This window comes from Rattus rattus, chromosome 2, assembly GCF_011064425.1.
Source record: "Rattus rattus isolate New Zealand chromosome 2, Rrattus_CSIRO_v1, whole genome shotgun sequence".
NCBI classification, from domain to species: domain Eukaryota; kingdom Metazoa; phylum Chordata; class Mammalia; order Rodentia; family Muridae; genus Rattus; species Rattus rattus.
The window spans coordinates 39,945,434-39,958,216 of record NC_046155.1 but is presented as its reverse complement, the minus strand read 5'-3'; the positions used below and the strand labels follow the sequence as shown (position 1 = coordinate 39,958,216).

The 12,783-nt window shown below is 45.5% G+C and overlaps 1 protein-coding gene across 1 annotated transcript in view; it reads right to left on the bottom strand.

Moving 5' to 3' along the window:
* Nucleotides 1-1,818: 1,818 nt before the first annotated feature.
* The window catches only part of Cc2d2b (coiled-coil and C2 domain containing 2B), an 84,992-nt gene continuing 74,027 nt past the window's right edge, over nucleotides 1,819-12,783 (bottom strand). Inside the window, exons 31-34 of the mRNA XM_032895496.1 lie at nucleotides 12,367-12,489; nucleotides 6,044-6,102; nucleotides 4,043-4,217; nucleotides 1,819-2,007 (exon numbers count right to left, since the gene is read on the bottom strand). Coding sequence (XP_032751387.1) covers nucleotides 1,819-2,007; nucleotides 4,043-4,217; nucleotides 6,044-6,102; nucleotides 12,367-12,489 — 546 coding nt within the window. The remainder of the gene's footprint in view (nucleotides 2,008-4,042; nucleotides 4,218-6,043; nucleotides 6,103-12,366; nucleotides 12,490-12,783) is intronic.

Below are 12,783 nucleotides of genomic sequence, written 5' to 3'. Positions count from 1 at the left end.
TACTTGATGCAGTGTTTATCAAACGCTGTATGCTGAGAACTAGGAGAGAGGGCCAGCAACACAGCGTTTGCCCAAACATACCTGAGTCCCAGGCTTCAAGCAATGGTACCACAAACCAAAACATCGTAAACAACACACAAAATGTATTTAAATGTTAAAAAAAAGAAATCTATTGCTTTTTGTCAAAAAAGAAAACACTTTTAAAATAAATGCAAGCAAAAGGCAAAACATCCAACCGACATAAAACTATGCATAATAACCAGCTGATTTATTTCTCCACTTCTTCCAGAGGTGGCCTTTCCCAGAGGCACCACTACTGTCGTGGTTTCTGCTGTATCTTCCCAGAAGCATGCAGGTCTTTTTCGTAGCACCTGTGTAGCCTACTTGCCTTGTTTGTGTAAAACGGTAGTTTACTCCTAGGTATACTGTGCACCTCTCTTTCGCCCGCCATACATCCTAGTCTAGTGAGCATTCTACAATGGAACATTCGGGGCTCTTCCCAGGCTCTATCCAATTCCTTTGGATATAGAACTCTCACTAGGAACCAGAAGTCCCGGGCCCTGTTCTTGATTTGTCTCCTTGGTACAACTTTACACCTGGGCACTGTTTAAGTCACCACCAACACATTCGCATCCAGTGTCTTTGCCCGCAATGCCGTCATCTCCCACTTAGATTTGGATGAGCCCATTAACTGCTCATATTGCTGTGACATCTGTCATCCTTCTCCAAAATATTTGACACTTGGCACTTGGAGCAGTTGGGAGAAGGGAGATCACACCTGTAACGAACTGGATCCGGGGGAGCCTGGGTCATAGTTCCGAGCCACGACGGTGCAGAACGTTAAGGTTAGTCTTTATGCTATTCTCAGAAACCGGAATCAAAATCCACAGGTATTTATAATACGTAATTTATGAATCTACGTGACTGGGGCACCCACTCATCAAACATCCTGGATTATGCCCTGGATACTCGTGGGAAGGCAGTGCTGGCTTGGAGAATATGTGACTTGGTAAGCCAAATAAAGCAGACTGCCCTTCTGAATGTAGGCAGTTCTCATCCAGACAGCTGGAGGTCTGAGCAGAGTTAAAAGATCGCCCTCCCTCAATTGAGAAAGAGATTGGGGATTTCCTCCTGCTTAATTTCTTTAAGCTGGGACATAGTTCTTTTCTGACTTTTAAACTCAAACTGAAACAGGTTTTTCTTCCATCTCGAGCCTGCTGGCTTTCAGACTAGAATATGACCTCAGAGTTCCCTCTGAGAAATTTCCACCTGGAACTGTACCAGAACTAGCATCGGATGTACCCGCGTCTCGTTAGTACTGATGACATTCCGCAAGGGTGGTCTCTCACTCCTCATTGGGATCGCAGTTGCTTGGGAGCTTGTTGAAAATGATGCAGCTCTCCTTTCGCAGGTTCTGATTCAGGAAGTCTTGGGTGGACCTAAGCATCTTCATTCTTAACAAGACTCCCCGGATGGCTCAGATGGAGATGTTGTGACCTCCACATTTTGAGCAGTCTGAAGCAGGCCAGAATTGCTTCTTTTCCAGAATGAGATCTAGTGTGGACTGAGGTACACAAAGCAGCCAGACTACCTGAAGTGTCTCCCAGAAGAGGTGTGCTGGCAAAGAGGTCTTCTCGGCTTGTCAGCAAAGGCTGGGGAAGGGGTGCTGATGTGATCTCCACAGTACTCAACTCTATGTAGGAACCCAAATTATGCCCAGCATTGATCAACTCAAAAGAAAGCAGCAAAATCTTAAGGTGTCAGGAAAGCTTGGGTCTAAGAGAACACAGTACTCTTTGTCTTTTCCCCTCTTCCGTTTCACTGATGTCGGGCTAAGGAAGCCAAATAGATCCACACAGATAAAATGTTGTTTGGGTATGGATGAATGTACACAGCCAATGCAAATTCCGTCTGGGGAAATTCAGAGGAGTGAACTCCTGTCTGGTACACGGCATCAATGACTGCCTGGACATCTGTGTAGGGCATCTGGATGGGAAATCCTGTGACCTGGATCAAGGTTAGAACAACACAAAGGTGTGTTACGGTCTCAGAAGTAGCCTGGGAATATGGTATGCAGAAAGATCACAGAAACATCAGCAGTGTGGCAGTTACAGCAGTAGTTGCCTTTTGTGAGTGACTATGATATTCTAGATGGTGTTAAGTAAGCAACAGATAACTGTTTGAGGTAAGTTCTGCCACTGCCCCTGCTCTACAGACCGGGTTGGAACACAACCAGGGCTCTCTGATGCCAGAGTGTGTACAGTTGTTGTAGCATAAACTTGGACCCTTTAGCTAGCAAACTGCCAACAGGGAAATGTTCTACCGGAGGGCTTTAAGTGGGAAGTTGAAGGGTTTACTCAGCAGCAATCAGGCTTATTTGGAGTCACTACTGTGTGACAGTATTGAAGGAACAAGGAGCATGGGTCTAAGTAACTAACGTTACATAATAGGACACAGATGACAACCATGGACTCTTCGGTCAGTCTCCCATCGCTTCCGTCAGGAGAATTTTTCTCACCCTTAGATCTGCTCACTTGTTTTCCCCATGTGCTGCCATTTCTCTAGCTCGCCTAACAAGACTTCATCATTAGGAGTTTCTGATCTGCCACTGTAGGCCAGACCTCTGTGAATGCATTTGATTATATCTTTACTGTCCACTGCTTAAGTCCTGGCACAGAACGGAAACAATGTCTAGCATTTACTAGATAGATAGTAGAAGTTGAGCGCAATGCTAAGAATAAACTCATTTAATCTTCACTACAACCACAAAACAAACAACTATTTTTACCCTCTTTGTCCAATGGGGCAAAAGGTAGAGATGGGTTAGTTACTCGGCCTCTGTTAAAACCAGTAAATGGTCAAAATAAGATCTGACTACAGGCTTCAATCTTGATCTGATCTTGACCTGTCAATAAGTCAATACCTATTAGTCTGGTATTTTTACACAGAAACTCCAAGCTTCAAACCTTGGCTTCTATTTAACTATATTTAATTCGTCTAATTCCAAATTCTATTAAAAACAACAACAAAATAGGAACAACTTCCTCCTTATTCCTGAATGGTTGGTACCTCAGACCCCTCCCTGGCAGCTGAAATACTCAACAGCTAACAGAGGTCATTCTTTCTCATAGGAACTTCTCCTGGGAGACATCTGCTTCCTGGAGGGGGGAGGGGAGAGGGGAGAATCTAAGAACCTGGTGGAGCAGTTAATAGAGAGCGGCTGAGGTGATGAAGGGATGCTGGTACTAGACAGTAAGGAAAGGGAAGAGTCTATCAAATGACTGCCTTGCTTGTTTATGGACCTGCTGAATTTGAGATGTCTTTTCGCTCTCCAGGGAGATGTCAATGCACAGGTGATGGTAAAAGGTGAGGTTGATGCACTTGAAACTGGAAGTCATTGACACATGGAAGTCACTGAAGTTTTCTGGACTCCTCTTGCCCAGAAGCAATGACACAGAATCAAACATATTATTCGAGATCATTTCTCAGTTTCCCAGTTGCATGGTGGACATCTCTTTTCAAAAAAATCATCATTTATGTGTCATTAAACATACAGTTGATTCTAAGAAAATGCCATTCATGGGATGATCATCACAGCACAACGTTTTGGTCTATAAGTAAGTAGGATCCAAGCTGAAGAGCTCAGTCTCAACCCAAGTATTGTCTACTGTGCTCTATTAGTTAGATATTCTCACACAGAAGCTCCAAGCTTTACACCTTGGGTTATATCTGACTATATCTCACTTATGTCTTTAGAAAATTAACATCTTCACTCCTACTTTCAAATGAACGGTACCTGCAGACCCTCCCTGACAGCAGAAGCACTCAACCCCTAACAGATCGCTTCCTACTTTGTCTCAGGAGAGTTCTGGGAGACATCTAGCCTCCTGGAACAGGAGGTTCTCAATCTTTGGATTTCCAAACCATCTGTCTTTGGTGACCAAGAAAACAGGCATTTCAGAAATAGTTTAGAGTGCTATTGTTTGCCAGTTAACAACAGGTTAAAATCAAATGTCATTTGCACATTAGGTCGTATACGAACCCAATAAAACTGTAGCAGCCTTTCCAACTCACTGTCTTCAAACGAAGCAAAGCTTCCCGTGTAAAACTCTAGTTTAGGAAGGATTTGCCGCAGAACAGAAGTGCACTGTCGATTCCAGCGTGTTGGGTGTTTAGGCCGCCATTCCATCATCTTACATTTCAGTGCTCTTTCTATCCTACAGTGAGAAGGCAGAGATAACTTGGTGACAAACTGAAACTCTACTCACTTAGTGTCACAAGAACTTTGTCACTTCACAAATGAAAAGAAACTTCTGGGATTTAGGAGGAAAACCAGGCACCTACAGTGAGGGGTGCCAACTATGATTCACAGTGATCGATCAGATATGGAGAGGCAGGTTCTTGTTGGCTCAGGAAGGCCAGAATCTTCCATGCACAGCCAGAAACAGGGCTACTAAGAGAACCTCTTCCAGACACCCAAGTATAAGCAGGTGCTGTCATGTGATTACTGACTGAGACAGTTACCAGCGGTCAAGGCTCATTTGACAGAGGGCATAGTGTTTCCAGGAATTTGCCTTTACAGAAATGCAGATGTCTAGTCTGGGGTATTAGCATGAGTGGCATCATTAGTTCGGTCAATTCAGGATGTGGACTTGGAAGAAAAGGAACCACTCCACCCACAACCACCCACCCACACTAGAATGTAGTTCCCCAGGGGCAGGGGTGTGAGCCACCCCCAGTACTAGTGCCTGGCGGCACCACGGTGAGAAAAGGGAGAAGGTTGTAAGTTGGATCGTGGGATCCTGTGAGTGAGATGACTTTGTGGGGTTGTGTCTACAGGTTGTCACAGAGAAGTTGCTAAGAGTCTCTTCTTGACTGAGTCTACAGTGCAACTCCTGAGTTCATAGTACGTCGGCTGAAGTGTGCAGTGGGTCTCGGTGGTGTCTGGCACCTGAGTGCTTTACCTTCTGATAATGGTGTGAGTGGACTCTAGGCCATTAGAGCCTATATGTATGTGTGTGTATACACACACACACACACACACACACACACACACACACACACACACACACACACACACGCACACACACAGAGTTCAGTTAGTTCTGGAAGCAGCTCCAGTGCAAACCAGTTGGGAAACCTGTCTCTACTGTGTTTATTCCTTGTTTTCTTAAGAACTGGGAAATGATGACTGGAGAGATGGCTCAACGGGTAAGAGCATCGGCTGCTCTTCCAGAGGACCCAGGTCTGATTCCTACCTGCCACATGGTGGCTCACAACCATCTGCAACTCCAGTTCCAGGGGATCCAATGTCCTCTTTTGGCCTCTGTGAGCACCAGACATGCATGTGGTGCCCAAGCTTACATGCAGATGAATACCCACGCACATAATAATATTAAAAGTGGTTTTAAATACAAAAGGGCATAGTGATGGTTGTACATGGAGTAGGCCTCAATGCTAGCAAGAAAAGGTAGTGATGGGATTATTTTGGCCACAGTGATTTGATTAACTGACAGTGGGTTACATGCCAGACTGCAGTGTGAGTGTGATCCCCTGCAGGAAATCAGATCTAGAAAGTGCTGACACATGAGGAGGAGGAGTGAAGACTACTACAGTCTATGGCCTGTTTGAGGCTTGACTGAAGCCTTCCATGAGGCAATGAATTTATGGGGAAACGTGACAGTGTTGTGGGTGCTTCTACTCTCCAATGGGTATGCTTTCCCACCACCGTGGCCATGGCCATTCCTTCATACCCTTCGAGAGAGTGTTGGCTCTTGCATACCACGGGCTTATCAACTACCTACACTGAGGCTATTTCATGGCCAGTGATGCCCAGAGTTAACTTAGGCTATGCTTGCAAGGGCTGCCTTAGTTGGTAGAGGGACCATTTATCAATGCTGACACCAGGACTTGGTAGTTCAGTGGGTCTAGCCATTGTCATCTCCCTTTTCCTGCTTCTGTCCTCGAGTCTAATGAGTAATTAGGGAGGCTGGGCTGGATGGTTAGAAGGTGGCTGGACATGAGATGGGAGGGAAGACAGCACCTGCTCTTTAGATCTTCTACCATGCTTTTATTGGTATCCGAGTAAACTATTTCTTCAGGCTGAAATACAGACAGATGAAAGTTAGTAGCAAGTCTAGAGACCACCTTTAAATCCCACTCACCCCTGAAGTCCTGGTGCTGGGGAGGCCAGACCCAAACCAGTCTCATGAAAAAGCAATCTCAAGTTCAAAGGTCACACATTTCCTCTGACTTCCACACTACTTACTCAGCATGGGGGAGGGGTTGTAAAAGACAGTTTTCATGGGCAAAGCACATTTGCTATTCTCATTTCTTTTTGAGGCCAGTATCTGGCATACTTACTGAAAGCACTAAACGATCTCACACACTGGTCTCTTACACTTGTGGTGACTTTGGCATAGTTACAGGACGTAAGTTTGTTCTGAACCTCAGATGCTTTGATCGTAAGAACAGGAAAAATAGTTATGGCTGCTGCTGTGGATTCTTAGAGCAATTGTAAAATGAAGCAGTACATGAAAAGCCCAGCATTCATGGGCTGTTCAGTAGACATCAGACAATGCCGTTACTCTTCTGGCACGGTTTATAACTATTCTTCTCTGGGTCTATGGGGTCTGGGTTTCTTATAGCTGGCAGGAACCCATTCTTTGTGTCCATGTGTACCTGCATTTGTGTATGTACTTAAACACACACATTTCATCTCCCATCTCCAAACCTCCGCCCCATACACCCTATCCTACAGTAGGGAGCATTGTTCTTCATGTTTCTTCATTTCCTGTCCCAGGTCGGGTTTACATCTCAAGGTCCTGCCTAACCCTACTCAGTTCCTGTAAGAGTCACAAGGCCAGTGGTGAGAGGCTGATTTTCAACAGTCTCTACCTTGGGTTTCTGAACCAAGGAATAGAAGCAGCTGAAAGGATGGGAACAGGTGATTCCCAGAATGAAAAGAAAGTTGTGTAAAAAGGGAACAACACTAGAACCTGTCGGGTCTCTAGGTCCCCAAACTGTGACCTTACAACCAACCCCAGACAATCTGAACTTGTTAAAAACACAAATTCTCAACTCTGCTTTCATGGCCACTGAATCAGAAACTAGGGTGAGATCCAGTGATGCCGGCTTTAACCAGTTCCCCAATGATTCTCGTGCATGCTGTGAATAGACACTATTGTAGTAAGAAGCGGACTCAGGCCCATTGATCATGACAGAGCAGAGCAAGAAACAGAAGTCTGAACTCCAAACATCTTGAGGGGGCTGCAGCTACAACTAGACAGAGCAGGGAGACTGAGTCTGTGATCCAGCAACCACCTCCTACCCACGAGGCAACTCCCGTGGATTAGTGAATTCCTCAGGTCTGAGAATGGGGCCTGAGTATGTTGACTTGGTAAATCCTGTTTATCAAGGGGTTTTGGGAGCTTTTTGATTTCACTGAAGGGACCTTTCTTTGCAAGAATTTGTGTTCTTTAAAACTTCAAAAAGGTTCCCTGTTAATCCTGCATCTGGGCGTGCTCGTATTACACAATGAAACATGTATTCTTGATCATGTAAAATAGTGGTCAGATAGGAGCTTATTCTGGGATGCATGTGGTAAGTCAGGAGACTGACTGGAGAGAGGTACAGCTCAGTGCTAGTGCTTGCCTTGCATGCACAAAGCTCTAGGTTAAGTTTCAAGCACCATAAAAACTCAATAGAGAAGCAAGTCCAGCAATTGTATTTCATTATAGCCTCCCCTCATGGTGTTGGCTTCTGACTTTCCTGAAGATTGAGGCTCAGGTCCCTACCAGGATTTTGCTCATCCCTCAACCCATCTCTGCTCATGCAGCAACCAAGCTACTCTGGAAGCTTCTGGAGAGACAATCCCTGGCCACTGCAGATTTTGCTGCTAGCTATCTCCTAAAGGCCATTCTTTTCCCTGGATTTCAATAGGCAAGTTACCTGGGTTACCTCACTCAAGATATTTTCTAGTTCCATCCATTTTGCAAAATTCATGATGTCCTCATTTTTAATAGCTGAATAGTATTCCATTGTGTAAATGAACCACATCTTCTTTAGGACATGGTATGTATTCACCAATGAGTGGGTATTAGCCAAAAAGTACAGAATACTCATGATACAATGCACAGACCATAAGAAGTTTAACAAGAAGGAAGGCCCAAGTGAGGATGCTTCGATCTCTCTTAGAAGGGGGAATAAACTAATCATGGGAGGCAGAGGGAAGGAGGGATCTGGGTAGGAAAGGAGAGGGATAGGGGAGAAGGGGAGAAGGTTCAGGTATGTGGGGTGCAGGAGAGACGCCCAGAGGGCCAAGAGAATGAATGGAAATATGCAGCTGTAGGGGTGGGGCACGGAGAACCTCTAAAAGTCCCAGAGACCTGGGATACGAGAGGCTCCCAAGACCTAACGGGAATGACCTTAGCCAAAATGCCTAATAGTGAGTGGGGAGATGGGGCCTGAAGAAAGCACCTCCAATAGGTAGACAGGGCCACCAGTGGAAGGATGGAGTCCCCAACCTACCTTCACGTTTTTGACCCAGTATTATTCCTGTCTAAAAGAAATACAGGGACAGAAATGGAGCAGAGATTGAAGGAAAGGACATTCAGTGATTGGCCCAACATGGGATCCATCCCACGAGAGGGCATCAAACCTTGACACTATTACTGATACCACCTTGTGCATGTAGACAGGAACCTGGCTTGGCTGTCCTCTGAGAGGCTCTACCAGCAGCTGACTGAGACAGATGCAGCCAACCATTGTACTGAGATCTGAGGTCGGGGACCCCTATAGAAGACTTAGGGGAAGGATTGAAGGAGCTGAAGGGGATGGCAACCCCATAGGAAGACCAACAGTGTCAACTAACCTGGACCCTCTGGGAGCTCCCAGAGACTAATACACAAACCAATGAGATACATGGGCTGGTCCATGGCTCCCGGCACATATGAAGCAGAGAGCTGCTTTGTCTGGCCTCAGTGAAGAGGATGTGCCTAATCCTGTTGAGACTTGGTGCACAGGAAAGGGTGATGTGCTTGGGGGCTGGGGTGAGGGAGCACACTCTCAGAAACAAAAGGGAGGAGGGGTGAAGAACTCTTGGAAGTGGGACTAGGAAGGGGAGGGCAATGTTTGGAATGTAAACAAAACAATTTTTAAATACAGAGGCAAGTCCTGCTCACTTAGCTTGTCATCCACTCTCCTGAGAACCCACCCCATCTCCCTTCTCCTGCTGTGAGCTCCCCCAAACCCCCCACCACCTCATCCCCACCCCCCACCCCACCCCACCCCTCCCCACCCCCGCATTCATGACTTCTGCAGCAGTTCTCCTGACTCCCCATGGCTCCTGCTGGGGATTTTGTTGTTGGCTTTTTCCTCCTTGAAAATGGAAGGTCAAAGAATAGGGATTTGCCTTTTACCTTATGGCACGACCTCTAACGCCAACACCAACAGGAAACCACTAAACCCCACCTGACTGGACAAGAAAACGCTAAACAGACCAAAACAAGACAAAACAGAAACAGAGCTAAAACCTCTAAACAGACGACTCTCTCTAGGAGGCAGCAGTGTCGCAGCCAAGGCCGGAGGAGGATCAAGGAAAGCACAGATGGACTGTACTTGTGGTTTCGCAAGAAAGATAAGCACGTTTCCCTTTTGTAAAAATGGCGTTTCAAACAGGAAATATAAAAATACATAGATATGCCTGATCTGCATGGAGAAAGTTTAGGAGAATGCACGAGGAACTGGTGGGCAGGAGTTATTTCTTAAAAGTGTTGGGGGGGACTTTGAAGGTGGGGGAAAACTGCATTCCTTGGTATTTTGATGTTGGCCCCTGTGGCTATGCATTTCTTTTGGGTTCCTTGAATAGACACACAGTCATAGAGCATGACAGAATGGATACCTACCTGATATACGGCCACTCAGCTGTATGTGACCATTGCATTCTCTGTACCTGCTTAGGTTTTTATTCGTTTGTTTCTATTTTTATTTACTATCTATTTATTTGCAGTACTGAGGATCGAACCCAGGGCCTCATGCATGATAGCCAAATGCTCTACCACTGGACTATAGCCCCGGCCCTTACTTTAGATTGAAAAAAAAATGAATAAAGACAAGATAGCTCTCTAGGTATGTATATTTCACAGCTACTGCTCCAGTGCGTGCCTGCAGGCTGCCATGCATCCTGCCATGATGATAATGGACTGAGCCTCTGAAACTGTAAGCCAGCCCCCAGCTAGATGCTTTCTCTTATAATGGTTGCCTTGGTTATGGTGTCTCTTCAAAGCAAACAAATAGTGACTAAGGTAGAAGCTGATACCAGGATAGTAGGGTATCGTTGTGACAGACCTGACTGTGCTGTTTTAGGGAGGATCATGGAAGGACTTTGGAACTTTTGGGCTAGGAAAGCCCATGGGTGGTAAGAGCTCCTTGGCTGTTCCATAGGAGCTTAGAAGATAAGAGTGTTGCAAAGAGGACGGCCTTGTTGAGCACCAATGGAAGGAGAAGCCCTTGGTCCTGCCAATGTCAGGGCAGGGAGGCTGGAAGGGGTAGGTGGTTGGGGAGGGGGGAACACCCTCATAGAAGAAGGGGAAGGGGGGATGGGATAGGGGGTTTATGGACGGGAACTGGGAATGGGAATAACATTTAAAATGTAAATAAAAAATATCCAAGAAAAAAAATGAAGAAAAAGAGTGTTGCAAATAACGCAGATGAGAAATGTCTGGCTTGTCCCTTCCAGATGTAAGCAAAGGCTTGTGTGAAAAATCTGTGGTGTCTGGTCTGCTGGGCCAGAAGAATCAGCTCTGATTAAGAAGATGCCAGCATCCTTGAGGTAAAGTCTTTGTGAAGTGTTTCCTCAGAGTCAGCATGCGTACACTACACTCCTTATTCCGCCATGCATACTTCTCTCTCCCCCTCCCCCTCCAGTCTACCCTCCAGGTAACTTCCAACCTGCATTTGGTATTAGCATTCCTACAAATGCTTTTACAAATCTATTGTATATAAGACTATGTATACGTGTATATACACATATAGGTACACAATGTCATTTGCAAACTGCACTAAGTGCTTTCATACTTTGTGCATTATTTCACACCCTCTTTATTCTTCCTCCTATGACACTTTTTATATCCATTCCTGTTGCTATGCATAGCTCTCGGCCAGTGCTTCTCAACCTTGGCTGGAAACAGGACTTTGGGGAGCTTGAAAAACTACTGATATGCAGATTCACCCATCCATCCCAAGGCGATAACGTATAGATTGAGAGCTACTGCAAGCTTGTCCAAATATTTTTCCACTGCTGCGGAAGGATTCGCTGTATGGGTATTTCACAACTCACGGGCTAATTTCCTAATTGGGAATGGTTTCCGACTCCTTGCTACTTCGAATGATTCCCTGCTGACCACTGTGTTTTTCTAACCTGTGTGTATTCTCTAGGGCACACAGCTAGATGGTTCAATTGATAGATCACAAGTTTAGCAAGTTCAACTCTATCATACTACCAGGCAATTTCTACCTCCACCATTTCTCTGCTTCTTGTTAGCAGTCGTCTGATTACACATCTTTTATTCTCACGTTACATTTCTCCAGTTTTATGTGAGGCTGAACATTTGAATTTCTGCTTCAATGCACAGGGTTTTTTTTTTTTTTTTTTTCCTATTGTTCTTTTTCCCCTCTTTCTTTCCTCCTCCCCACCCTCTTCCCCTTTCTCTTGGCTCTTAGTCTGTGGACTCTGTATTGCTTTCACTCTGCCGCCCTGTGGCCCTCAATTCAGAAAGTTCTACTGATGGCAGCACAGATCTGCTCAGCTGTGACATTTCGATCCTGGGTCAAGCTGGTCTCCCGTCTCCCGCACACCAGGCCTTTCCCCTCCTGTCCTATTTCAAAGGTAAACGAAGCGAGCTCCATCACAGAAGGAGCAGAAGGGATGCCTATTCTAGCTCCTTCACTTGCTGATGTGGTTTTAGACCTCGCTGCCATCTTTGCTTTACCCCCAGCAACTGGTACTGTTTCTGTCCTGTCTTCATCCTGCAAGATCATCACTGTCCAGAGAAGCACATTTATTTATAATTTTTTATACTGGATCATCACCACGCGCGAGAACTTTATAAGCCATCTTGAACGTATTTCTGATGGGAAAGGTGATAAGACCTAAATATAGCATTTGAGATGACATTCTTTTTCTCAAATGACTTTTTTTTCCTGCAGATACAGGAAAGGCATCAACGAAGCCCAAACAAGCTTGACGGCAGAGAAGATTCATCTTGGGTGAGCACTGCTGAGTAATTCAACAATTGGGCTGTCGTAACTAACAAAGACCAGAAGCAATGGTAACACTCACGCAGGTACGCCTGGAGGAGTGTTTACCTGTACACTCTGGGCTTTGGTACACTGGAAGTTTTTTGGAAGCAGCTGTTTCCAGAAGCTTTCTTTTGAACAGTCAAAATGTACAGCCATTGGTGTATTATTTTGTTGAATATTAAACCAGACCTGTGAAAACATTAACAAAAGGACGCTGTGAGCCCCCAGGGACACACGGCCTGTATCAGGGAAGGATGATGCAAAAGCTTACAGGCTTGGAGTTAATTTAAGTGGCTGGAGCCAAGGGGATCTGCAGGAGGAGCAGATTCCAGGCTTTGGAAGGGTAGCATTAGCTTGGTGGTGCAAACATTAGAAGTGCTAGAGACTGGCTCTAAGGGTAAAAGCTGGGCTAATCCCTGCCCCAACAGACTACTGGGTACCATGACTTCAAAGGTCTTGGGAGACTCTAATGTGTGCTCAGGA